At 50.2% G+C, this 27,794-nt stretch overlaps 1 protein-coding gene across 1 annotated transcript; it reads left to right on the forward strand.

Moving 5' to 3' along the window:
* Nucleotides 1-2,142: 2,142 nt before the first annotated feature.
* Nucleotides 2,143-7,467, forward strand: SLC48A1 (solute carrier family 48 (heme transporter), member 1). Its single transcript, XM_010566560.1, has 3 exons — nt 2,143-2,170; nt 2,327-2,494; nt 4,462-7,467. The coding sequence occupies exons 1-3, from the start codon at nt 2,143-2,145 to the stop codon at nt 4,596-4,598; spliced, it is 333 nt and encodes a 110-aa protein (XP_010564862.1). The 3' UTR covers nt 4,599-7,467.
* Nucleotides 7,468-27,794: the final 20,327 nt, after the last annotated feature.

Consider the following 27,794-nt stretch of genomic DNA (forward strand, 5'->3'; position numbering starts at 1 on the left):
AACTCTGAAATATCTTCCGCCAGCTTTGTGATCTCTAGCACGCGTGCGTAGTGGTAGCCTGTGTGGAATCAGACATGGAAAAGCAATATCTGTAGCTGACTTGACAAGAGTCTCTGAATTAAAATCCTGACTGCCTGGAGCCAGAAAACATGCTTATATACCACTTAGGTACAGCGGGTCCAACCAGATAAAGTAAACTGATTCTGCCTTTTGTGTTCACTCTCATAAAAAGTCTGTGAGCTCCATCTGTCCTGGATATCAGCACTTCACCATTGGGTTTTTAGTTCACTCTGAGTGCTTTTGCTTTCACTTTTATGGTTTTGGGGTTTTTTTGAAGGTTGTCCTTTTTCCACCCACCTCTTTTGTGGGCCACCACTGAGGGTTTTTTAACTTTCTGTGCCCCATCCCAAGACACTGAAGAGGCAAAAAGCATTGCCAGGGTTCTCCTGTATAGCCTGGAACTGACTTTGTGTAGTATATTCAGCTTCATTTGATGTGCACCTGCAGTGCATCTGTTGTCCATGTGGGCGGCGAGGTCAGAAAACCTGCTAGAAATGAGCTGAAAGCTGCCTGGGAGCTGAAAAGCGAGTCCAGTGGGTTTGTACAGCAAGTCTCGACTGTGCTTATCTATGAGTTTTGACGCAGTTCTTTTTCTCTGTGCTATAATACGTTCTTTTAAGCCTTGGGAAGCTTTGGGTATAATGACTGTATCCAATAACAAATGAGCTCTGGCAAGACTTGTGGCTGTCCTTAGTATTAAAATGTTTATCTTGTAGCGGGCAAGGCTGGTTTTCGCTTCCTTTGATGTTGAGAAGTAGCCGCAGAGGGAGGTCTGTGTTATTGCAGGATACCATATAAAGCAGCCTGGTATTTTAGCAGTGGTGTCATATTTTTTTTTTTATTATTATTATTTTTTTCCCCTGCTGCCTTTAAAATAAAATCTGGAAAGGAGGTGGCAGCAAAGGAGAAATACAAGCCAGTTAGTTGCACCACTGGAGGTTCAAATTTCAGAAGTGCCGCCGAGGTCTTTGCCAAAATGAGTCAAATGTTTGAAGTCTGTAAAGTGGCTCTAACTATAGGTTGAGTTAGCGGCTTAAAGAGATTTAGTCATACTCTTCAGCGCTGAGACTTAAACAGAGGAACAGCTTGCTATAATTGGAGTTGGTGATGTTGCTTGTAGTTGGGATTGTATAATGGGGAACGACAGGCAGCCTTGTTCTGGCAGGTTATAAAACTTTGACAGGCTTTAAGCATGTGAACGGACAGTTCTTGTATTGGGTGTCTCTTCTAATTTTTTTTCTGAAGTGTGGTGAAAAGGTAGCAGTTTTTAGAACAAGATTAGGGAAGGGTGCATTGTTTTTCCCTGTGTCAGAAACTGTTTACAGCTGTTACTTGGATGCTTTCATCCCTTTTTTTTCCTTCTGTTTCTTCCCTTTTGACAAGGGAGTTGAAACTTGTTTATGGACTAGTCACCTAAGCTTAGGGAAATGCCTTTTGCTGTTCCTATTAAAGCCATAGTGAATTTGGCTGTTCTTAAAAAATGTATATATAAACTATACGTGCTCAGATATTTGTCTGGTTATGTAATCCAGACATTTTGGGCCAGACCCAAAAGCACGGAGTTAGATTTAGGCCACCTTAAACACTTAGTGAACATGCTTTGCCATAACTGGGAATTGTATGTACGAATCATCTGGGAGCTGAACTTCTACATCCCTTTACTTGAAACACTTGAAGTGTTTGGAGGGGATTTGTATAAATGGACTCTTTATGAAGCTAACTAGAGATAGGTTGGAGCTAAAGGACATGATGTGAAACGCTGAGTACTGAACAGGTCCTGTATATCTTGATTTAGGTGTCTAAAACCAGTGGTCATGTAGTGGTGCTCTTCATCATCATTTCCATATGTAAAAGGAGCTGCCTGGCCTTTGTGAAAAGGTGCACTAATTCTTGCCAAGTGCTTGGCTTGCTACGTGTAATGTCATGAAAGCTGTATGGAGGATTAAATAAAACTGCACTGAGTATGCATTAAATGGGGAATCCATTCAGTGAATGAAGTCCTTTCTGTGCCAGCCTGTAATCAAGATCTGTATCTTAAAGCCTGTGTGGAAAGCAGGGGGTCTGGGGTGGTCTTGGGGAGTCATGGTTGTGCAGGCAGCCATTTATTCTGGTATTTCGCCTCTCTTTTGCGGGGGGACATGGCCATGAAGCATTAGTGTTCCTTGGTGTTTCATATGGGGTTTAATGAGATGTGTATTTATTAGACACCTTTCTGTGTTGCAGTGTGATGCATGGAACTGATTCTCCTTGCTGTCTAATTGAGCAGGTGTTCTGGCGCTCTGGGCCCTAATCACGCATGTGATGTATGTGCAGGATTACTGGAGGACCTGGTTAAAAGGGCTGAGGTTCTTCCTCTTCATCGGGATCCTCTTCTCAGCTCTCTCAGTGGTGGGATTCTGCACATTCCTCGTTCTGGCCATCACCAAGCACCAGTGTAAGTATTTTGTTGCAGTAGGCAACTGGGAGAAATGACTAGCGATGCTGGGATTACTGGGATGGGATGTGAAGGAACAGAAGAGCCTGCAAAGCAGAGCTGGGGTGCAAATCTGGAGGTGCTCCTGCCATCTCTTCTGAGAAGTGTCGAGATAATTTTGTGGAGGGGCTGCAAGGATGCCATTGCATTTCATTTTTCTGCTGTGATATCTTGATGCCACGAGTGATTCTGCTGCCTGATGAGTGCCACTCCCTTAGGGCATGATAGCTGCCTTGATAGGCCTGGTCTATAGGACTGCTGGCAGGCAGTCCACATTTTTCAGCATTGTTTCCTATAGGAACTGGAATTTACTTATTTCTATGACAAATGAAGGGAGTGCTCTTAAACGTTGTCTCTTCAGCACTCATAAAACAGGTGGGTGAGGCTATTGAAATCCAAACACAAGTCAGCAGGGTGAAAATGCCTTCTACACTTAGTCAGCATATAAAGCTGTGTTGCTATAAAATATTTAACATTGTCTAAGGAGGGTTCGCGTAATCACTCCCAGTATTTGCTTGGCAATAGACCAAAGAGAGAAAGTTTGGGGTTTGTTTTTTTAGAAGTTGTCTGTGTTTGTTGCTTGCTGCATTTGGGCTGATAGCCACTAAGAGTCCTGTTGTTATTGTACTCATGGTGGTGGGCAAGCTGTGTTGGGGTCATAACCCACCAAAAGCACTTGACTTAGCCTAAACACATTCCCTGTGGAGATTTGAGTGCTTCAGCCTAGTGGAAGGATATGAAAATACTCGTATGCAATTGTTAGAAATACAAATGTAAAAAGAAAACCAAATATTTTTCATCACCTCCTTTCTTGGAGACATGAGGAAAAACTGATTTTGGGAAAATTGGGGGTTTTTAAGGGAAATGGAGGTTTTTAAGGGAAATGGAGGTATTTTAGGGAAAGCCCTAATTTTGGGGGAAAGTAGCACATCTACAATGGTTATTTATGTATGGAAAGTTTAGGACTGGTACATTTAATGAGTGGGTTTTACTGAGTAAGTATTGCTTTGTGTAGTCTTAAAAAAACCAATAATCTATCTTTATTTTTTTAATAATGGCCAAGCAGCTTGCACTTAGAGGTGGAATTGCTTTACTCATTAGGTTATGTAAGTGTATTTCAAAACTGTTGACATCTCTAGAACAAAAAAACCTAAATATTGAAAATAAGCATGAAGACCGCTGACATGCACTCAAAAAGCAGAACCATACCCACTTGACTTCAAAGTAATTCCTAAGTAAGAGATGCTTTTATAATAGATAAAGAAGAAAGGTGTTCATTTGCAAAGATTCTCTAAAAATAGGCTGTTCATGTCATCCACTAGTGTGTGATTATCGCAGCACTGTATTGAAGACCTGCAGTACAGGTTGAAGCGCACTAGTGTTATATATTAAATGTTGGTCACAACAATTGGTAAAAGCATTTTTAGAAGGAGGATATATTTTATTTCCTGTTTTCCCCCAAGATGTGCAGATTTCCTCTCTCCCTGCCATGGTGGGGGAGAAGGGAGTAGTAGTAAGGCAGGGTGAGAGAAATTAAGAATTGCAGGTTGAGGTTGTTTTCTGGAGCTACGTGTTTTTGCCATCCAGGAATTTGCACAAACTCCATCCTTTGGGCCCTAAGCAAGGAGAGTTTGGGGTGGCTGAGTGGGTGACCTTACAGCTCTGAGGATCTGCCTCTCAAGAGATACTAATGACCTTCTTCAGACTGTGACCAGAGTACTCTCCTGTGGCAGAGATGAGGAAATTTTACAATCTGAGTCAGGAGAGCTGGGAATAAGGCACTGATTAAGCCTTGCTTGCAGAACAAGATCTTTAGATGCAGGCTGAAGATCTCCCAGGAACTAGGGGGCTGAGTTGGGTTCTTCCTGGCCAGACTGCATGAGGGATAAATGGATTTTTAAATGTATCTGTATCCTTTTCTCTCCTAGCCCTGACTGATCCCAGAAGTTACTACCTGTCATGTGTCTGGAGTTTCATCTCCTTGAAATGGGCCTTCCTGCTCAGTTTGTACGCTTACCGGTACAGGAATGAGTTTGCAGACATCAGTATCCTCAGTGACTTCTAACGCTTGGACTTCCAATCCTGTCTGAAGGTGCTGGATGTTTGAATTGCCCCCCAAAGGCATGGTAGATGCAAGAGATGTACAAGAGGCGGAGAAGGAACCCACCCAGTGCTGCTTGGTTTGTCTGTCTGCAGTAGGGGTTTTTCCTAATTGCTTTTACTCAACCATTTAAAGTTTGGCTAATGATGTCAATCTAGTCTTTCTGTAACTTCCCTGGGAGTCCTTGTGTCTGGTAGTGAGGTGAAAGACTCTACGTGCTTACACACAGCAGGCCTAGATCCACTCTTTGTGTTGCCCCGAAGTCCAAGGGAGCTTTCAAGTGGGGAGAAAGTCCTGGGCCCTCCAGGAGCTGCAGGTTCATACCTCATGGATGCAGCATCCCGACATCTTGTCCTCGTGAGTGCATCAGCTTGCTTCAGGTGGGTGCCCCAGATGTGTGTAGCAAAGAATGCTGCTGGTGAAAGTCAGCTCCTTTTGCACTGCTCTGCTCCTCAAAGAGAAAGGGAGAGATGACTTCCTTTGTGGCAGGAAGTCCCTGCGTACCTTCCAGCCAGTACCCCACATCTTCCAGTATTTTCTTTTTACGCATTGTACACAAGGTCAGCTCTCTCCTGTGGTCTGGACGTGCCTGAAGGGATGGGTCAGCAGCAGAGAAACACTAGTCATCTCAAGGCACTGTCAGAGGTGGAGAATGCTGTTTCTGGCTGCTATCCAGGATCATTTTAAAAGGAACTTAATACTATATTTAACACTCACATTTATAGCATGTAGAATCAGGTGTTTGGCTGAAAGATGTGCTGGGCAAAGGCTTACCTGCCTGAACCTTTGGAGAATCATGAATATGATTCTTCTACAATAAAAAAAAAAATCTTTTTATAGGCAGTACTGCGTTTCCTTTTCTTTATTCTTTACTCAGCTTCCCTGTAACAGTCAGTAGGATGAGAGAGGGGAGGAGGCATGGTACTCAAAACCAAGAAATGTATCCAGAGTCAGCTTCCAGCAAGCCTCTGTAACGAGTGCCACCGGCATAATGCAACCAGAGATAAATTGTTGGGCTCTCGTGCAGTGAGTTAAGAGGTGACAGGTCTACATTCATGGGATGGTGTGCCAGATACAGCTGGGCTTGACTGGCACGTTTTTTGCCGGATGGCAGTGAAGCTTTCTCTGCATTTCAGCCATGCATGGCACTGCTCTGTCAAACCTAAAACCTGAGTGGATTTAGTGACCTCTTTAATCCCTGTGTTTTGCTCCCTGCCAGCAGCTACCCTGAGAAGCTTGAAACCTTCGAGTGTTTACATCTTTCCTTGTTAACTATATGTACTTCAGACCAGCTAAAGGTTTTGGGCTGCTGCTCTGGCAGAATCCAGGCCGGAGTTTTGCCATGTCAGGCAGCCGGTGCTGGCTGCTACAAAGTGGAAATGGCAACTTCCATGAATAATTCTATAGGTAGGTGAGAAGAGATGCAGGAAAAGCCCCCTTCCCCTGCAGACTGATGGAAGATGAAGAAGGCAGATGTGTGAAGGAGTCTCCCAGAGCCGGTTGTCCTGGCCACTTCTCTAGGTGCTGCTGGAGCCTTCCCTGAAGTGCCTTTTCGGCAGTCTGTGGCAGAGGATGGGTGACAGGACCTGCTCAGGGTCTTGTGACAAGTGGGGTGCGAGTGGGAGGTCCCGCGTGCTCTGTCGTCAGCCCAGCTTTCTCTTGTGCCACACAAAACTCCCAGTCTGGTTTTGTGCAGCTGTCTGCTGGGGAGTATCTTGGACTGTCCTTTCTGTGTGCTTGCTTTCGGTGTGCTCTGACTGAATCCCTCTCCACACTCAAAGGCTCCATCCACACCTTCGCTGGTCTGTGTTTTGCTTTGGAAGATGAGTGGTTCAAGCACACAGTAATTCATTTGAGCTGTTGAGGGGATTTTGGAAGTGTTTGACACCACCTGTTGATTAGCGTTCTCCTGTTTCTTGGGTAGGAAGATCCTCAAGTGACTTAACTAGATCGAGGAATGTGTAAACCTAGGTTATAGCCAGCTTTTGCCAGGGGACCTGCTGGAGTCACTAAACTCAGACAAAGGCTGGGAACGTGAAATGTGCTTACTTATGAGATTAATACTCAGGCTTTTAACTACTAAAATCTCCCTTACTGCTGACGTCAGGCTGCCAGCATGCCTGGCAGGGGATGGAATAGCTCATCTTGCTTCTCTGCCCAAAGCCGTGGTACCCACTGTGGAGTTTGCAAGTGGTTTTAGCATCGATCACTTCAATAAGCCATCTCTTGTCTTATGTTTCCCCAACACAACACTGCCCACACATTTGCTGTGCCGGTGCAAGCCCCAGCTCTGATAACCAGATTGTGGTGTGCTCAGGATGCAGAAATCCCGGCACTGGTCAGGCTGATGGAGCTCTGCTACTGCCTTACAGCAAACCACTGTCCCTGTATGTCACTAAATTACAGAGCCCTCCTGCCTGCATGCCACTGGCATCTCGTAGCAGCACATCAGGGGCTCCTTTCTTGGGCACATGTCCCAAAGTCCTATCAGCTTACCCTGGAGTTTTTTAAAGTTTATTTTTGTGACTGTAAATTTGCCTACAAACAGCTCACTGAATCTAACCCCCGTTTTCTCCCTGACATGTTTTAGCTCTGGAATTTATACTTGCATCTCAGCTTTTTAAAAGATTGTTTATGTAAATATATAATATATTTTTACATTGTTTATGCTTTGTTTGCACGCTTGGTGTAAGATTTGGTCCTGCGGTGGGATGGTGTAATTCACAGTGGGGTTCATTTGTGTGTATCCCAGTGTCTCCTTGTACTAAACCACACTGCAACTTGTATGTGACACCACAGTAAGAGCAGAAATACAGTTGTCTTTCTCACCAAATCAGTGTTTGGAGTGATTTTCTCTATTAAGTTGTTAAATTCTGTCTGTCTCTCTCCCTTGATGACCACTGGCAGGAACATCACTCTTTGTGGGAAGGACGGGGGTGAATTGTACAAAACATTTTGCTTTTTGGGGTGATGTGGAGCCCCAGCATTTAACCCTGTCATGCTCTGTCCCTTGCATCTTTATCAGCACCCTCAACATCTAGCTCCACAGGCAGTGATACCTAATGTGGTTCCCCCTCGCCCAAATCCCTTTGCATTTTGGGACTTCAGCACAAAGGAATTTTTGAGCAAGTGATGTTGTTTTCAGCCCCTTTCTACTTGAACTACAATGTGCATGTAGTCTGTACCCGCAGCAAACGGGCAAGGGGAAGAGATGCGGCTGGATAATCTGCTGCGATGGGAACACTCCTAACAGCCGAGCCGTTGTTGTCCCAATCTCGGGCATGCCACCACTACTGTCTGCAGAAGCCAAAACTCAGCCACTTTTTTAGCAAACCTGGCTGCAACTTCAAAATAGGGAGAGAATATTTCATCTTCCTGTGAAAAACCATATGGTGACTGCCTGGGGACAGGGTGCTGACTTTTTTTTTTTTTTTTTCCCCCCCCCTCTTTGGGACTTCCAGATTTTATTTTTGCTGTCGGAATGAGACAGTCCTGGGCCTGGAGCACAAGTCTTATGAGGAGTGGCTGAGGAAATGGATTGTTTAGTCTGGAGAAAAGGAGGCTGAGGGGAGACCTTATCACTCTCTACAACTGCCTGAAAGGAGGTTGTAGGGAGGTGGGTGCTGGTCTCTTCTATCAAGTAACTAGAGCTAGGATGAGAGGAAATGGCCTCAAGTTGTGCCAGGGGAGGTTTAGATTGGATATTAGAAAAAAATTTCTTTACTGAAAGGGTTGTCAGGCATTGGAACAGGCTGCCCAGGGAAGTGGTTGAGTCACCGTCCCTGGAGGTGTTCAAAAAACACGTAGACGAGGCACTTCAGGACATGGTTTAGTGGGCATGGTGGTGTTGGGTTGATGGTTGGACTCGATCTTAAAGGTCTTTTCCAACCTAAACAATTCTATGATTCTTTTAGCTGTCTCAGTCCCTTTTGCCCTCTCAGCAGCTTGGCCAGAACTTGCTGTCAGCATGTGCTAATTCACCTGGTGGTGATCCCAGCTATCTGAGGCAGCTCTTTGTTTTATTTTCCCCTCTTGGCCTCGGATTTCTCTTGCCTTGTCCACAGCCTGAAGAGAGACAGTGCGGGCACTCGCTTGTCTAATCTTGTAGGTGGATCAGACACGTTTCATCCAGGCTGTGTCCATCTGAATGCAGAGGAGTTTGGATTAAGCCATTGGTTTCCTAAAGGATGGAGGAAAAAAAGGACACTGTAGCCTATGAAGACCCTCTTTGTGGGATTTCAGGTGTCACTGGCTGCGGTGAGAGCTTGGTGCCCATCTAGGAATGGGCTGAGAGAGATGAGTAGGATCGTTCTATGCAAATGAGTCCCGGTAATAGGCACATGTGTGTGCCTGGGCTGGACAGAGGATAAACAGCCTGCTGCTTCTGCCAAGCAGCAGATTTGGTCCCATGGACGGGGCAAAGGGTTAGTGCTTTGGTAATACCTAACCAGGCTCAATTGGGTGGGGATGATGGTATTTGCTCTTGCCGCCTCTAAGTGTGAATAAGCGCTGCCCAGCCTCCTGCTGCACCGTGAGCATCTCCTGCACAGCCCTTGGCAGAGAAATCTGCCCTTGCCCTGGGGAGCAGGGAAGAAGCAGAGGGCTAAGGTCCTGCGTGGAGGCACCCATCCTGCAGCCCCAGCACTGTCGCCACCCTCTCCCAACAGCTGAGCAACCTCGCCTGGCTTCACATGGGAGATATAAATCCCTGCACTTGCAGGTGAGATTCCCAAATCCCTTCTAGGTCTGGATGCACAGAAGCTTTCCTCCGTGCTTGTGCTTCTGGTATTAGGCCTGTCTAAAAATTGCCGGGGTTGGATGAGCAATTAGCTCTTGCCTGAACGCCAGCTGTGGTCTCAGAGCAAGCTGCCTGTCTCCCGTGTGGTCTCAGCTGGTAAGCGTGCTCCGAGCAGGCTCGTCCAGCGCCTGCGCAGATGAGGGGGAAACGAGAATCCTGCATCTCTTCTTCCTCTTAGGATTTTGGGAAAGAGAAGGCAGGTTTTGGAAGCTGAGCAGGGAGGGGGAATGCAAGGCAATGTCTTCGACTCGGTGCTGAAGGTTGGCTGGAAGTTTGGTGGGAACCACTGCTCAGCTCTTCCAACCAAGCACCTGACACAGAGGCGGCCGTGTGTCCCCGTCGTGGGCTGATGCTGGTGGAGATTCCTCCTCTCCAAACCTCGCTGCCGGCTGGGCATCGTACCGAGCGAGCCCTTGAGCAGCTCTTCCCCTCCCAATTCTGCCTGGTGGCATGAGTCCCGTCCCTGTTGCTGGGACCAGGACCCTGTGCCCTCACCTGTGACCAAGTCCCCTGGGTCAGCGAGGTTTGGGGTAGGGGGAGGCCCCTGCATCTTTATTCCTAATCATCTGTTTTTCTGTAGCCCAGCCAGTGAGCGCGGCGGCTGGTGGGAGGCCGCGGTAATTAGAACATTTGGAATAAATTTGGGAAGCGCTGGGACGGCATCTCCCCTTTGATGCTTTTCCTGCAGGAGGGAAGAGTCCAAGGCTCCGCAGCTCTGTGGTTGGGAGCGCCAGCCGGCATTGCTGCGCGGTGAGCTCCGCTCTGACTCCGACTACAAATGAAACGAGTTTGCCGGGCTCAGCCACATCCTGGGTGGCATCATTGGCTGCCTTCTCCATAGGGATCCAGAGCGGCTTCGTTGGGGGCTTTTGGGGCGAGAGGTGAGAATTCTCCTCCGGGGGAAGGGAAGGGGACAGGAGGGGTCCCCTCCGCCCCGGTGCCAGCAGCTTTTGGCAGCAGGGTGGGATGGAGGGATGGAGGGAGATGTGGCTGAGCCTCCAGCCTGGCTGGGAGCACCCATGGGTGCAGGGTGGGCAGTGGCCAGTGGAGGGCAGCAGTAGCCCGGCCATGGCTGGGGGTGGTGGTTGGGGGGGGTTGGAGCTGGGGCCCCCCCCCAGGAGCAAGATCTTCATCCCCACGACAACCACATCATGGGGATGTGCGTCCAGCTGAGGGTCTCCTTGGAGCTGGGGAGGAGGGGATGAGGCTGGACCCCTTTGGGAACTGCCAGCTCCCACCGTGGTGACCCCACCGTCCCAGCCAAGACCCCCGTTTCCTTCCAGAAGGTCTGCAGAACTTGTTTCACACCTACGCCCCATCCCAGGGTGACAGGAGGATCTGGCAGAGCGGTGAGCTGTGGCCAGCAGCCACCCTGGGGCATTTTGGGGCTCTCCTTCCCTCGCCGGGGTCTCGCAAACAGCTCTGGGAGCTGCTTCTGTACCCGGAGGTCGCTCCTGGCATCGTTCCCGGCTCGTTCATGATGAAATCCCAGCTGGTTTTGTTCTGCTGAGGAGCCACCAAGTCTCTGCCGTTGATCAGGAGGTGACAAGGGTTGACAGCACTGTGGCACACGCACCCGGCGATGCCACATGAGCCCTTCCCGGGGTGAGAACCAGAGGGGACGACTTCTGCCAGCCCTGTTCCCTGTGTCGGGTCCAGGGGCTATGCTCAGAGCTCAGGTCCAGCACCATGTCCCCGTGATCTGGGGTGTGCCCTGGACTGGGGACTGGGTGGAGGCCACTGGGGAGCTCAGTGTGGTTCAGCCCGAGGGATGCACATGCACTCCAGTGCCTTTCGCTGGTTTTCCCATCACGGGATGCTTGGGCATGTAGGTACCCACCAGGCATCACCAACGCTGCTCCTGGATGCTAACATAGCGGTGCTGCGTGTCACGCGATGGTCTCCGGTCCCACTGCCTCTCTCAGTGGATTCACAGCCACAGAACTGCTTCTCAGGCTGGCTGTAAGGGCCAAAGCACAGCAGGTATGAAGGGGAGGGATCTCCCTTCTCTGCTTGGTTTGCAGTGGGGAATCTGAGTCCCCTGAGCTGCAGTCTCCCACTCATGCTACGGGATGGGTTTTGCAGCTTGGTGAATCAAGACACCTTCCAAAGAGAGGGTAGAACAGCCCTTGACTACCCCGGTCAGGAGGGGAAAAGCCTTCTCTCCTGGGGAAACATTTCCAGCCCCTGCTCTAAAGCAGGCAGGGCAGCACCCCAGCCCAAATTACCTGCTCGTCCCTCCGGCGCTGGGATACGAGGGGAGCAGTGGTCCCATGTGGATCTAAAGGGCCAGAGCAACCCCCTGGGCAAACTGGAGTCCGTCATCTTGCCATGAGAGCCTTTCTCTACCTGCAGGCTGCCCAAAGTCATGGCGATCCCAACCCCACTCTCAGGGTAGACCAGGCTTTACCATCCAACAGGACCTTTTTCATGCGATTGCCCAGTTTTCACTTAGTTGGATGAGCAACAACATTCACATCACCTGGCACTTGGCAGCATAAGGAAGTCTTCAGAAATTGAGGCAGCATCTGCTGGATTTGGCATGTGTGTTGGGGCTTGCAGAGGACCTTTGGTGTCGGAAGGAGCCCGCCATGAAGCACAGCTCTACCTGCAGCCCGCTGCCACGCCACAAGTGCAGGTCTCCAACAGCTTACTGGGACCCACTGTAGGGGTCTTGGCACCATCCCAGAGGGTCCGTTGCTTGCCCGCGTCCATGGCCCTGATCCCACCTTCCTGCCTGAGCAGCGCTTGAAGATATTCAAAGCAACATTAACAAAAACAACAGATTTTTTGCATTTTAGCAATCTGCTTTCAAGATGTGGGGAGGACGGAAGCGGCGTTTCAAAGGCTTCGAGCGCTGCAGCCCCGCCAGACGTGGAGGCCTCCGCAGATGAGCCTCGCTGGAGCTGCTGAATGTGGGTCTTCAAAGGTGGGTTTGGGTGGAGAAAGATGCTTGGTGCAGGGTGACACTGTCCTCAGCCTGTTGGGTCCGTAAATCTTGGCAGTGTGTCCTCTAAGTAGGCTCTGGGGTTGTGCTTAGGGGAGTCCAACAGCTCTAAGGCACGGGGCAGAGCCTGGGGCTCTGCGCAGCCTCTGCAGAGGTCTGCAGCCATCCTTGAAGTAGCCATGGATGGTCCCAAGCATGGCTGGGCTGGGAGCGTGGTGCTGGAAGGGACCAGCCGTGTAGGCAGGAGGGTCAAATGTGTGCCCAGACGCAAGGTTCCTGTCCCCTTGGGGATGTCCACCTTGATGGTGCCTCATTGGGTCTCCTCCTGCCGCTTGGCCAAAGCTGTGCATGCAGGACCCATTGCCTGGCCGTGTGGGTGCTGAGAAGGGGTATCTGTCTGCAGAGTAAGGGAGAGCGGACCGTTTTACAAGCCTTGCAGGAAAGGGGGACCTCAGCCACCCTTGGTGGCACTACTCCGCGGAGCAGTCCTGCTGTGCAGATCCGCCTCGATGCACGGTTTGCTGCAAGCGCAGTCCCCAGCCTTGCAGCGGAGCTGGCCCGCCCTGCGAGAAGGGAGCCGACTCAGCACATATTTGCTCTTTGTTTACTGGCTGTTGCTTGTAAGAAAAAAAGAAAATCCCCCAAATACCATTTTAATAACTTCAGCCCTTGCACGCAACGTCCTGATCAGAGCAGGAGGGAGCTGTATGCCATCATGTGCTGGCTGGAGCGACATATAGCAGGCACGGGGTGGTTTTGGACACGAATGAGAGGCTGGGGTAGCACTGCTTCAGAGGAAGTGCTGGATGAGGCCAATACAGCAATGAGCTGGAGGTGGCAGGTATGGGGTCGCCCTGGGCATGGGACAGTGCTGGACATGATGGGTAGAGGGTAGCAGTGGACGTGGTAAGGTGGGGTGACCTTGGACGTGGCAGGCAGGGATAGTGTTTGGCATGGCCAGTATGGGGTAAAGCATAAAATCAGGCTGGAAGGGACCTGTTGGCAGTCTTTGGTCCGGTACCCTCCTCACAGCAGGGATGATGGCAAGGTCTCACTGCGTAGCCCTGCATCCAGCCCCAATCCTGAGTGTGGCTCTGGGCCTGGATGGGGTGGAGAGGACAGGACAACCTGCCCAAGGGGAGGATGGCAAGGAAGGGTCCCTGCCTAAGACCTCTTTGCTGGAGCAAGAAACCCCAGAGGCGTCTCCTTCCTCCCAAATGCCATATCTCAAGCTGGATGGGTGCTGGACTCATGGACGTGAGCCCAGACCAGTTCCTCCTGGTCATCATCTTCAGCGCCGAGTCCTGCCAGGCTGATGCTCTTCCCAAGGGAATTCGTGGTCCTGCCTTGTGCTTCTCACAAGCCAGCAGGCAGAGGTGGGTTTTGGTCAAAACTAGCAGTGGGATTAAAAGTCCCCAACTGAGCTGATTTAGTGTTGGGATAAGCTAACTGAAGTGCAGACGGAGCTGGGAGGCAGCCATGGTCTGGGGGGGGAGCTGAGCATCACACACAGAACTGGGAATAGTTATTTTTAGGACATCTTTCAGTTTGGAGAACAACCAAGTGAGTAAAATGGTTCAATATGGTTCCAATATTTAACAAGCAGGCTGAAAATTGCCGGGTTGAAGTGGAGTATCTAGGAAGAGCCTCTGAGACAATATTTATGGAGAGCAATGATGTGCAGCCAAAAGGAGCCAAACCACAGCTTTGCAAAGAGGTTATCGGATGGTCCTGGCACCTCCGTGGAAGTTAGTCTGCAGTTTGGAGCTGGCTGGAGGGCTCTGGTCCTCTCCTGGGACAGCCCACGCTGCAGGCTTGGAGCTGAGCTGGGCTGGCAGCAACTTTTCATGGAAGGGTCATTGCTTATCTTCCTCCTAAACCAGGAATGAAAGAGCAAAGAAATGAAGAAAGGGCTAAAAAGGCAAGAATGAACTGAAATAATCATTGCAGAGTAAAACACGACTGCAAACAAAGAGGCAAGCAATGAAACGGGTGCCCTTCCCCTCCTCCTGCAAGTGCTTGGGCTGTGAGATCTTCCACCAGATCCTGTTTACTCCACGCCTGATGTGGCTGGAAACATCTCGCTGAGCCAGCGCCGTGCCAGGACATGTCTCTTGGCCCACAGCTCCTTGACACAGTTCAGTGGTTTAAAGGCCTTGGGGGGGAGAAATTATTCTGGGAATAATTATATTAAAAATCTTGCGGGTTGGTAGCTAGGGCCTGAAGCTAAGGGCTCCAAAGCTAAAGATCAAACCTCAAAAAATAAAAATTTCTCCCCTATCTCCCCAGTGCCTAGAAGATGGGGTTGGTTTGGCATGTGTAGAGTATGGGATGCGCAGTTTGGAATGGGCAGTCCAAAGCCCACCAGACCAATGCACACTCCTCCTCCTTTCCAAATAGGATTTTTTTTTTGTTTTCCTACCCTGGGGAAGGTTTGCTTGGTGGGATGGGATCAGCCAAATTCTGGTTGGGAGGCAGCTTCCCCCAAGAAAGGGGTTAGGAAAAATGGGATGTCCATATTGCAAGTGCCAGCAGTGGCAAGAAGACTTTGTCAAGAAGGGGTTTATATTTTCAAATGTTGAATTTACATTTGATCTGGTTCCATTTTTTTGTTACTCTCATCTTTTATTACTTCCAGGTCTTACACTCAGATGCCCAGATCCTCCTCTCTGCTGCCAGTGCCTCTGCGTTGCAATGACTTTACATCACTTGAAACTGCTTTTACCTCCCTCCTGTTTTTTAGGCAAATGAAAACATTAAGAAAGCCTGTCCCAAACAGCCCCTGAGAGACCCCAAGCTGGTGGCCATCCCTCTTCCACAACAGGCCCGTGTCACCCCTTTTAGCCCATTCTTTCCCCAGTTGCAACCCCCTTTTCTCCAGTTTACCTACAAGTACCTATGGAGCAATTTATCAAGAGTGTTAATAAAGTCCAGACAGAGGAGATCTACTGCACAGCCTTTGTTCAGAAAATAATTTTTGATCAAAGGCAATTATCGAGTTAGCCCAAGGTGAGCTTGTTCTGTGCTATTTTAATCCAATTATCTCCCTATCTTTGATAGTTTTTGCCTTCCAGATTTCCTCCAAGCCCTGCACACCACCGGGGTCACACTCACTCGCCTCTCTTGCCCTTCTGACAATAAAAGTTCCATATTTACTATCTTTACTCAGTTGGTTTTATTTTCCACCAAGTCATGATATTTATTACAGATCTAGGTTTCAGTGCTCCAGCACAAAATACTCACGGAGATTTGCCTTCACTTCCAAGGTGCTCGCTCCATAAACTCGTCCTCATGATGCACCCTTCCTGTGTCCTCGTCCTTCTCATTGAATCGTGGAGTAATCTGGGGAGATGTCTAAATTATCTCTAAGCTCAATTCTATCTGCACTGCACAGATGTAATCTTTTTTGCCCTCTTTTTATGTATACAGCTAAAGGGCTTTTTAGTTGAACTTCTTTAGCCGTGTCTAATTCAACCTGGCTTAGGACAATTCTGACTTTATCCCTACAGGGATCTCCAAGAAAGAAATGTTTTTGATTCCTTTTCTTTCTACTTGTTAACGGAACTTTTCGGTGGGGTTTTCCCTTTCTCTATCTCAAAAAAAAAGGTGATTACTTAGCAAAACACTTATACTTCAGCTATCCATTCAACTTAACCCACGCCAGCTCATGATCACTCATTTCAGATTATGCTTTATCATGGCCTCCCTTGGAAGATGGTCTGTTGCCCATGTCCCCCAACCCACAATGCTCTCTCCAAACCTCAGAAAAACCAAAACTTCAATGAGACCTTCCTGGTTCCCCTGAAAACACCCAACCCTGCAGTGTTTTGCATCCCAGGACACGTTCCCTTTTACATTACAGCCTGGACAAACCCTTCTATTTCTGCTGATAGAGGAGAAGGTAAGGAACTGGAGGACTCTTGTTCCTCGACGGAGAGGAATCAACCCTTTGGAGAATCAGCCTGGGCATTCAGCTGCCCCAGCAGAAAGCAGACAGCCCAGCCCAAACCTACAAGCAACCCGGCCCACACTGAGGCAGTGATGTGGCATCTCCTCCTTTAGGAGTTTTTCCACTAAAATGATCTTTTCCTTGCCTTGTCCAGCTTTCATCCGTCCCTGCTCAACTCTACGTGCCTGCACTCACCAGGTAATGTGCTTAGTGGCAGTTGGCAGCAGTGCAAAGAGACCTGCAGAGACCGACAGGTATGGTTGAGCAGCAGGTATGGCTTTTCTAGAAAGGCACAACCTACAGTGATCCTGAAAGTGTCTTTGTTGCTTGATCTGGAGAAGGAACCATTGAGAGGAGACCCGGTCATGGTCTTTGGGGGCTGATTTACAGAGGAGAGGAATGCTCTGCTCTTCTTGTCCAGTCCAGGTGGGAAAAGAAGTAATAGGCTTAAACTACAGCACAGATCTAGGTTAGGTCTTGGGAAGGATTAGTGAGGGTAACGGGTTGCTGGTGTGGACTGCCTGGTCCCCTTTGCTGGAAGGACAAACTGGATGGGGATTTGCAGACATGGCAGAGGCACAATCGATCCATCCTGGGGACAGAGGATGCACGGGTCAACCTCTCCAAGTCCTCTCAGCTGCAATTTTCCATGACTTGACCTTTTATCCTAGCCAAAATTTCTGAGTTTGAACTCATGACTGGTTTGGGAGTGGATGAAGCGGGATGCGTCAGTGTAGGAACCGCTTGCCGAAGACGCGGGGTTGCAGGGGCTCCGTGGCCAGCCCAGCTTCCCAGCCAGCACCTTTCCCTGCGGCTCTGCCTGTTGACGCTCAAATCGGCTCCGTAGCATCCCTGATTTTTCCACTGCCTCTGCCCAGGACTATGCGTTCAGGTCTGTGTGTTTCCCCAACTCTGACATTATTTCTTCAAACATTACCCAACACCTTCCCTGCCTTTATCTCTGTCCCTCAGGCAGTCACACAGCTTAATACGCACTCATAAACCCATTTGATATTGACTGTCTCTACATCCTGGGCTCTGCTCAGCTCAGGTTTGACGCTGGGTAACCCTGTCCCAACACAGCAGTGACATACAGGCACACGGTGGGAGGACAGGGGAGAGCCCCGGGGTGTTTTTGGGTACCAGGGCAACTGGCTCTGCAGCCCGTGAAACCCTGGACGAGCGGCTCGATCCCTTCCTCCTCCATCCTGCACAGCTCATCCCTTTTTTTAATAAACCCCTTGAAGTCATCTCCAGATTTTGCAGCTCATGCCCTTGCCTTTCCCTCCTTTAAATCTTACTTGGAAGCTTTTAGCTGATACATTAGCCCAATAAAGCCCAACAATTGGAGAGAAACCCAATCCTACCCCCACCCTACCCCCCTTCTCCATCAAGATCAAACGGGTTTTAATCGGAATAGAATTTCCTTTGACAAAATGAGTAAAATCTGTCGCTCGCATCCGCCCAGCCAGCCGCTCCTCAGCCCTGGGCTGTGTATCTGCGCTTGGCGCAGGAGCCAAAATCTCCCCTTTCTGCTCACCCCCGTCCTGCTGCCAGCCCCGGCTGGACAGCCCATCCTTGCCCATGGCTTTTTCACCCCCAAAGGACGGTGGGGTCCCACTGAGCTGTGCCGGGAGCCCTCTCCTGCAGAAATACAGAGGGTGCGAGCACCAGCCTCAGCTGCTGGAGCATCCAGGCTGCCCCTCCTGCAGAGCCCGGCGTCCTCCCGGCGTGCTCGGGGACGTGCCGAAGTGCCGTGGGTGATTCGGACATCTGCTCTCACGGCAGCCCCGTGGCTAGTTAGCAAAAGTCCCTCTGCAAATGAAAGCTCCTGCCATGGCGCTCAGGAAATGGGCCTCAAACCCGACTCCAAAGCACCAGCAACTCGTTCCAGCCGTGGAGGGGAGAGTTTTCTTTCATCTCCAGCCAGGAGTTTAACCGGCCTTTCGTCTCTCCCCAGACAGGGCTTTGAAGGCTTGCAGGGTCCTCCCACATGTGCTGCTGGGGCTGGGAGTGGTGTCAGCTTTGGGACCGGGAGGGAGGAGAGGGTGGAAAGCAGCATGGGAGAAAAGTGTTCTTCCCTTCGGGAGATGCCCAGCTGGAGGCGTTCCTATAAACCATCTTCATCCCGGATGGTCATGAAGAGCAAGGGGCATCAGGGGCTGGGGATGTCCATGGCCTGAGCACTGTGGGACATGCCGTCCCACGGGTCTCCTGGTAGTTTTGAGCTTCTGCAAAGTCTCTTGCCTAGGCAGCTTAAAAGGTTTTGGAGCTCTTCGGGATGGAGGCAGGGATGCTACTCCCTGCTTTGCCAGGCTTTTAGAGGGTCTTTGGGCTCGGTGGGGCTGCTTTCTGCCCAAGACTGTGCTGAGGGGAGAGCAAAGGTGGTTTATAGAGGTTGCAGAGATGGAGTTTAGTTCTCACTGGCAGCAAAATATCAGTGTTGTGAGGAAGGCTCCAAGCTCTCTACCACCCTCTGCTCCAGCACTCAGAGTCCCACTTCTCCAAAGTCCTTCCTCCTCTTTCTGGCCCTCTGGGACTCTGATAACAGACCAGGGCATGAGGTGATGGTGATGCTAATGGGTTTAGAGGCTGGGGGAGGGCCCACTCTGTCCTCTCCCATCCCACCCAAGTGTGTGTTAAGATGTTGCTCATAACTGCTCTGCCAAGCATGGACCAGCTGGGAGCCGTGGGAAGCCACCGGGCTGTGAATATGAGCTACTAATTTGCTCCAAGATGCTAGTGGTTTGCAACAGCGTGGACTCTCACGCAGAGCCGTATGAAGAAGACCCAGCGTGTTGGCTTTTCTGAGACCCCTTTTTCCTCCATCCCTTGGCTTGGCGTGGCTCCAGTTTGGCCCATGGCTCCAAGGGAGGAGAGGCAGAAAACTGAGTCAGCTTTGAATGCTTACAAAGTTGCTCGCATAAAAATAACTCGGCGTTCTTTGGGATGTGCATCATCGGTATCATCCGTCTGTCTGTCTGCTCTGTGCTTTTGTGGCCTTATCCTGCTGGTAGGCTTTGCGGCATTTAGTTAACAGCCCAAGGAAAACTGTTATTAAATGCTTGTGCTCGTTAGTGTCTTCCTTGTTTGCTTCCCTGGATGGGACAGGCCCAGCTCTGGTTGCCTCCAGGAAAAGAAACCCACATTTTTTTTCCCCTGTTTTCACTGCCTCCCAGTTCCTGAACCTGAATGTCTGGTTGATTTGCTGTGAGCAGGAGCACAAGGGACCAAGACAGTTTGGTTGCTGCTTAGAAGTAACACCAAGTGAAACGTCTCTTCCCTTCTGGGGAAGATGCTCTCAGACAGGGACACCCTCGGGCAAATTCAACCTCTGCCCTTCTAACACCTTCTTGCACAGATTTTTCCAGAGGCTGTTTTGCTCACAGATTGAACAAAACCTACCATAAATGTTTGTCTTGTTGCTAACCGCAGTTTTGAACATCGCTTTCCCACAAATACTTGAGCTGATGTCGGAGGTTCGCGTGGCTCTCTGCATGGGGCAGATGGAGGTCAGGATGGCTTTGACTTACTGGATCCTCTCCAGTTCTGTGCAGAGAGAAGTAACCACACACAAAAAATACATATTATTTGCCTCAATCAAATTCCTTTTAAAGCAAGAGACCAGGTTCAGTGCACCGGGGAGAAGAGAGTCAACTTTTTGGGCTTTGTTGGGGTTTCAGGATCATGTGCAGGGGTAAGGGAAGGGACAGCTTGGTGGTGGGATGGCAAAGTGCATGGCAATGCACATGGCAGCTAGAGGGGAAAGGTATGTGAAGGATGGATGAGTAGACAGCTACACATGTATGGAAAGGGAGTTAGAGCTGCAAGGTGTCCAGAAGTTGGATGCTGGAAGATCTGAGCCTGAAATAGAGGGGTGGGCACAGGGTGAACCACAGATGAGACATCCTGAGGGTCAGGAAAAGGCAGAAATGGGCTGGTATGGAGCTCAGGGGTGCAGCTTGCAAAAAGAAGAATGACTGTATTTCCTCTCGTGAGCTCCCACATGTCGAAAACTCTGCTTTTGTGGGGTTCATAGCTGCAAGGGGAGGCTTTGATGCCTTTGCAGGGGGGAAGCAGGCCTGGAGCAGGGGGGTGTTAGGCAGCATTTACACATTCAGAGAGGATTAAACCATGAAACTCCCTAGGAGCAGAAGATGACCCTTTGGTTTCCCTTCCCACAGACCGGACTGGAGGCTGTAGGATCTCCTGGCTGGAGTGACTCACCGCAGGAGTAGCTGAGCTGATGCACAGCGTGATGGGAAGACGCTTCCTGCTAATCCAGCCACAGCCGTCAGGACCCTTGCTCCGACAGTGAGTCACTGACCCCTCATCCTTGGGTTACTGGTGCTAGCCCAGGTCCAGCTGGGTACTGGGAAGCACTGGGATGAAATGCAGAGCTCCCAGTCAAGCCCTTGCTTGCAACGTGCCCACAGCAGCTCTTGTTTCCTTCCCCTCGCATGCATCAAGCAGATCTGTGGCATCACAGCGTCCCCTTCATCACCCAAACCGGCTCACGAGGCACAGATCTCGGTGCCTCCAGCTGTAGGAAGCTGGGAGAAGGTTGTTCCTCGGCCAGATGTGAGCAGGGGTGCGGGGCGAAGCACGTGGTGGTAGTGAGGCAGAGGGGGGTTTGCTTTGCACCAGGAGAAGGAGCTGCACAGCTGGAGCCAGGGTCGGGTCCTGCAGCCAGGTCTGCAGAGCCAAGGAGCTGCAGTAGGACGGACACATCTCAAGGTGCCTCTGCCTGGCATTTAAATCCAGGGCAAGATATTAAAGGCAAGAATGACAGAGGCTTTTTTCTGCTCCTGAGGTGCAAGACGACAACAGGTATAAGCACAACTATTCACAAGCTACAAAGATGATGGAGCCAAATTGCTCTCGGTAGTGTTGCGTGATGTGGCCAGGGGTGAACAACACCTTGTGTCTGAGCAGAGGAGCTGGTCCAAGAGATGTTTGCTGAAGGGATGAAGTAAACTCAGGGTTAGGCTTCTCACCAGGCAGGAACGGGTCCGCTGCCTACGGGAGCACCTGGGTTGTAGGGCTCTTGCTCCCTCCTCTCGAAGAGTTTCTTTGCCTGCCAAGGCTGCATTTGTCCTCTTCATCCCATCCCCTGGGGCAATGCCTGTTCAGTTATCTACTGACCACAGCACGCCCGGCCCCCAGCTGCCCCATCGTCTGGGGTGCCCTCCCAGGGTGGCTTCGTGTCTGCAAGGCATTGCACGGGGTTTGCAAAGCAGCTGGGTCCTTTGGAAGAGAAAGCTGGAGTAAATAGGAAGAGCAACTGCTTGTGATGATCTTTTTATTACTAGCAGGAAAGCAGATCCTAGCGGGGTTGATCCACTTCAGCGCTTGCCTGGGACTGATGCAAATTCAAGGGCAGAGCAAGGTCGCAATCCCAGGCAGCTCTCGGTCTCCCAGCCAAGGCTCCGTTAGCGGCGGTGGCTGGAGAAGGGCTCGTTTCGGCTGCTGTGCCCCAGGCGTGAGCCCATCCCGCTCGGCTTCCCCCTGAGCCTCGGCTCGCGCGGCGCCAGGGCTGGGCTGGAGGCCGCTTCGGTGGGAATTATTCGGCTTGCGGGGAGAGCGGGGAAGCTCTTGGCAGCGGGACCCAGAACATGGCGTTTTGCTCCTTTGATGGCCAGATGGAAACAGATGGGGAAAAAGGAGGCGGGGGGGGACTTTCACATGTAAAAATTAACTGGAACAGGATGGTCGTCAGCGCGGGGTGGTGGTTGGTATCTGCGGGTGGCACGCGGGGTGTCCTTCCATCGCTCGGACCCGGTGCCACAGCTTATCCCACGGCTCCGCTGCTGGGGAAGAGGCAAAGCGAGGCAGAAAAGCACCGTGATTCACGCCCGGTCTCACCAGTAACACCAGTGGCCAGACCCCATCCATTACCCCCAGACCCCATCCACTACCCCCAATCCTTTCTGCCCCCCACTCAGAGAGGGATGGAGAGGGTGAGTTTTGGTGGAAGAACATCTTTTAGTTCTTAAAAAGTTCAGCAAGTTCCAGGAACATTATGTCACTTTGACAAGGAAATGAATTGCGAGGCCATCAATCAAAGCTGCAGGCGCGCAGATCAAAGGACCCCGCAGCGCTCGAGTTCCCTTTTACAGCCAGAGCCCTGCACGATCCCCCTCGCCCATATTCCCTGCGGTTGCTGCAGCAACAGCACGCTACAGCGGATGCTTCGCATTTTTATTCGCACCACACATGTTTCCACTCTAACGCTGCAATAACTAGAAAAACCTGCGAAACCAAAGCTGCTTCCCCAGCCTCCAGGGGCAGCGGCTATTCCTGGCTCCCTTTAATGTTCTCAATTTATTAGCGTTATCCTCCTTTTTTTCACGCAGGATAAAATAGAGATTATTTTTGTCCTCCCTAACAAAGAAAAGGAGCTTGCAACAAAAAAAACCCAACAAACCAACCCAAACCCCTCTGCATCGAGGTTCAGCCTCTGATTTTGTGCCCAGAATTATTTGCAGGCGTAATCAGGTCCTCGGCCATCAAAGCGATGCTATTGACAGCACCGGGCTCACACATGGACCGTGTTATCCCTGCGCAGCCCCAGCTCTTTGCAGCGGCGGGCAGGTTTGCAGCCCCGTTTGACCAGTCTGCAAACCGAGGGTGGAGCTGGGGGTGGCACTTTCTCAACCTCCTCTGGCATTTGCACACAGACCGTGATGTATGTCCCATCCCGACCCCACTCTGCCCACCAAGGGCCAGTCGTTGCGTCTGTGGAGGTTGTTTGGGTTGAACCCAGCTCTCTCCGTCACTCCTCTTTACGCTGTTATAGCAGATGCAGCCCTGGTTTATGCCATGCGACACAAGAAAAAACATATGTTCAAGCCCTTCCCAAACCCCAAGGATGGAGAAGCCTCCTGCCTGTTTTCCTTACACCTCTGGTGGTGGAGCATCTCCTCCATTCCAAGCTCTTTTCCAGTGTGCGTTAACCCAAAGACCCCCTCTACCCCTTGAGACCTCCTCCCATCACAGCCAGCCCAGCTCAGCGTGTCCGACAAGGTCGGGACGGATCCTCATACTCTAGATGCAACTCGGAAAAGCCAAAAGATGTGACATCCATCACCAGTGAATAAGCAGCAAACTGCTGTCATAAATTTGTTTGCTCTTATTTGTGATATTAAGGGGTTCCTCTGCTCTCCCGTGGGGTGTCCTGAGTGGGATGGAGCTGGACCTGGAGGCATGGCAGTGCCACGCTGTCCTTCAGACCATGAAGATGGCAAGCACCTCTTGCTCTGGTGGACCAACCCTGCAGACTTACGGCAGATGGAGAGAGGCCAGGACATCCCTGGACATCAGTCTGACATTTGGGTGAGCCGGTGAGTTGTACTGAAAGGAGGTGAGTAAGCGTTTTGTGCCAAAGCTCAGCTCTCCTGGGACTGAGAGGAAAGGCTGGTCCTCCATGGGGACAGCACAAGGTGGAGCTGGGATTGCCGGGAGTTTTGGAGACCTGTTTATGGGGAAGAGACCGAAAGGGCTTGGCTTGTTTTGCAACCAAGGAGATGGCAGAGGGGGGTCAGACAGATCCAGGACTGAAGGCCGGTGAAGAGCATCTACAGGCAGCGTGAGGCTCAGAGACAGAAACTGGCTCAGGCTGACCAAGACGAGCTTTCAGCCTCACCAAGGATGCGGTTTTGAGGGGACACCTCAGCCCCTTTCTAAAGAAACCTCAGTTCTCACCTCACCGCTGCAAAAGAGCTCCCTTTTGAGGTTCTACAGCCTCTCTGACGTTATCGGTGTGCCTCAACCCTGGTTTTCCAGGCGATGGACTCCCTTGCTCTCTGCCCATGTGTGCTTCGGTAGTGTCCTTGCTTTCTTTTTTTTTTTCACCTTTCCTTTCTTTCCAAAGTGCTAACTGGCTCCGCAGAAGCCCTGCAAACCATCTTCCAGGCTCAGATCTGCTAAGGACACCCCAGCGCCAGGGATATTTCCTACCTAAACCAAAAAAAAAGCTGCTCAGGAAAGATGGATGTGAGTAGTGAGAGGGCGGAGGAGGACCAGGAGGAGAGGTGGGCAGAGGGGCTGGGACATAGTGGGAATTCAAATCTTCCATCTGGTGGCTTCTCACTGAATCAAGCGAGCTAGGCTTTTTTTTTTTTTTTCCCTCCATATATTTAAGGTCTGAAATTTTCACTGATCTGTCAAAACGAGCGCTGTAAAACCCCCGGCTAGCTGGAAAAGCAAAGTTATTGAAACCAGTTTGGCGACTTGTGACCTTTCCATGAAAAGTTTATATTAATATTCTTCCAAAAAAACACTCACTGAAGGAACAAATTGAAATGCTTAAGGGAAAAAATACTCTTGCCACAAAACATCCAAATCTGGGTAAAAAAGCCCGCTCAAGCAGTTCGGGGTGCTTAGCTGATCCTTCCTGCAGATCAAAGCTCATTGTATTTCTCCTTTTGCTTAAGGATATCAGCAACAATACCAAACTTCACTTCCTTCATCCAAAACCATTCTCTAGCAAAATTAAATTAAGCTTTTTTTTTTTTTAAAAGGAAAACAATAAAAAAAATTAATAAAAAAATAAAACCCAGGCACAAGCCCGTGCCCCAGCTGGTGTTCATTGGCAGCTCCCCAGCCCTCGGCAGAGCTGAGCCAGCTCCTCCAAGCACGGGATCAGAGAACCCTGAATCCTGCCTAAATCCTGCCCTCCCTGGGGTACTTTTTCCTCACCCTTTGTTTTTTTCTCGCTTTCCCAGGCCCCTGTGATCTATTGTCTTTCCTGCAATTACGAACAGCTGATATTAGTCGCTGTCTTGACAACGCTCGCGTGTGAGTAATGCGTTGAGCCGATGCCCTGCCGGCACCGCGGGCTTCGGTGAGGAGGAAAGAGCAAAATCACCGAGCTCCACCCCAGCAGGTCCGAGTATCAACCTGTTTCTGAGCATCTTTTACTTCTTTAAGCAAAATTGGGTGTTTTTCACACGTTGGCTCTCTGCTAGCTCCCATCTGTGGTTACTGCCGTCCTTGAGAAGTTGACACGAGCGCAGGGAGGATGGGGCTGAGCCAAAGTCCTCTCAAATTCAACATCATCACCCAGCATCTCCCTGGGACAGGGGCTGAGGTGGGTCTCTGAGGTTGCCGTTTCACTTGGGCCCCCACCCAGCGTGAAGGATGTTAGAGAAAAACCTATGGAAGGATGGGAAACACCCATTTCCTTAAAATTAAGAAAAGCATCTGTGGGCTGCCTGCACCCCGAGTGAAAACACAGCATCTGGGTGGGTGTAATTAGGGAGGTAAAGGGGTTGGAAAGGGTTTTGCTGGGAGCACTGGTGGACCAGAGGATTCGTGTCTGGTCAGCAAGGCTACACGTGCTCGGCAGGTCTATGGAGCATGGTTTTAAGAAATACCTTGTAGCTGAGCTTGAATTGAAGGGTTTTTTTCTACTGGAAACGGGCATAGCTTGCTTGAGCAAAGTTGGCCAAGTCACTTGCTCTTCTTCAGCCCCATCCCAAAGAGCGAAGAGGCCATCCTCCTCCTCCTCCTCCTCGGGCTGCAGGGAGAGGGTCAGAGGTTCTTGAAGAGAGGTTCAAGAGAAGACTGTAGTACAACAGTATAGGTTATTCAGGATGAAGCTAATACTGACAAGATGAGAATATTAATTTGTTATATGCGGCAAGACAATAAAAAAAGGTCGTTGTCTTTTAAAGGACTTTCTCCTGCAGCCTCCTGGCTCAGCCTGAGTTGCTGCATCCCCATCACTGCCAGTCTGGGGATAGGCAGGGGATCCCACTGCAGCACGGTGCAGGCTCATCAGCGTAGGAGAACTCTGTAGTACATTATATATTTCTGTTAATAAAACATATTATATATGGAAACTTGTTAGGTGTTATAAAAAGGAGCTTATTTAAAAATATCTATACAGAAACAGGCATATGTCAACTCAACAATTTATGGTTAATTGATATTAATTATTTTGATGAATTACTGATACAGTTTTAAACTATATTGTTCCCATAATACCCCTTTGTGCTCTCATTTTAAGACAGAATAACAAATCAAGATTGTAGCAAGGGCTATGGAGCTCTGCTGGGGCTGGATTCCAATGTCCCCAAGGAGCACCATGCCAGGACTTCAGTGTCCCCCCAAAAAGACTCAAGGTGAGAATTCCTGATGATCAAGAATGGGGAGCAATGCCAGGAGAGCGTGATGAGCAGAGACAGCTTGGATGAGGTCAAGAGATGGGAAGGTTATAGGGGTTCCCAAAGGTGTAGGAGCTCTTTGGGAGCGCATGGCTGGATGTGGGAGAATGGTGGGCCACCAGTGGACTCCAGTTTCATGTGCTGATTCTACCAGTGTGATAACAGAGGGCTGAAAACTAGCTAATATAAGGAGGGACCTGTGCAGAATATTTTATGGCTTGGTAGTCTGGATCTGGACCTCCAACCTTGGCTAAAAGAGGATGCAGCTCTCCCAGCATTTCTGCAGGGAGGAGAAATTGGGTTTATTTGTAGGCAAGCTCAGGAGCAGTGTAAAGAAGTGATACTGCTTATAGTGCTTGATTTCCTGGGGAAATCAGGGGCTGAACTGGCTGTGGATCCAGCCAGGAACAGGGTCTGGACCTATTACACCCTCTCTATCTGCAATAGCTGCCATTTTTATTTGAGAGGAATACGATGGTGGATGAGTATTGGCTTCCATCTGTACAATAAGGGCTATCGTAGACTGCCAGAAATGTAGACAGAGGAAGAGGGATGGATGGATGGATGACTGGGCAAATGGATGAATGGATGCAAACTCAAGTTCATTTTTGAATTATGCCATTTCTTAAGAGCAGTATGGATGCCTATCACTCTTGCTTCTTCCTTTGGATTCAGAGAATGTCTGTATTGCTCATTGAAACATCCATTGCTCCACATTTCCACTTGAATCTCTCATAGATAAAAGTCTCCCAGTCCAAACTGAACAAGTGAATATTTCTGGCTGGCTTTTGCAGAGTCAATTGGGCTTAAAAAGTTTTAAAAAAGACTAAAAATCAAAAAAGCCTCCCCTAAACTCCATGGCTGGTGCTCACATTAGCATAGGCAATGTCCCCTGACATCCGGGCAGCAGGCAGGAGCATCTGTGCCGGAGGGCTTGGGGGTGTTGGTGGAGGAGGGAGGGAGGAAATCTGGAACCCATAAGCTCCACTGATGTTTGCATTACCTTGCACGGCTGCATTGGTCTGTGCCTGGTCCGCCCACGGTCCTCCTCGCCCTATCAGCAAGAGCCATTCCCCAAAGTTATCCGAACGCCCTCCTCTCTGTAGCCCAAAGGAAAAACCAACCGAGCTCCTTGGAGGGCTCTGCAAGGCTTGGGAAGTTTGGGGAGGCTGAAGGGTGGATGCTCCAGGCTGTACCTCTTGAGCGGGCGCCGGCTCCTCTCCAGGCCTCCTTGCCGATGCGCTGCGGCTGTCGCATCTCGTGAGACCCCCAGAGCCCTTCGCCCGCAAGGTGCTGA

The sequence above is a fragment of the Haliaeetus leucocephalus genome, unplaced genomic scaffold, assembly GCF_000737465.1.
Source record: "Haliaeetus leucocephalus isolate CR32 unplaced genomic scaffold, Haliaeetus_leucocephalus-4.0 Scaffold214, whole genome shotgun sequence".
NCBI lineage: Eukaryota > Metazoa > Chordata > Aves > Accipitriformes > Accipitridae > Haliaeetus > Haliaeetus leucocephalus.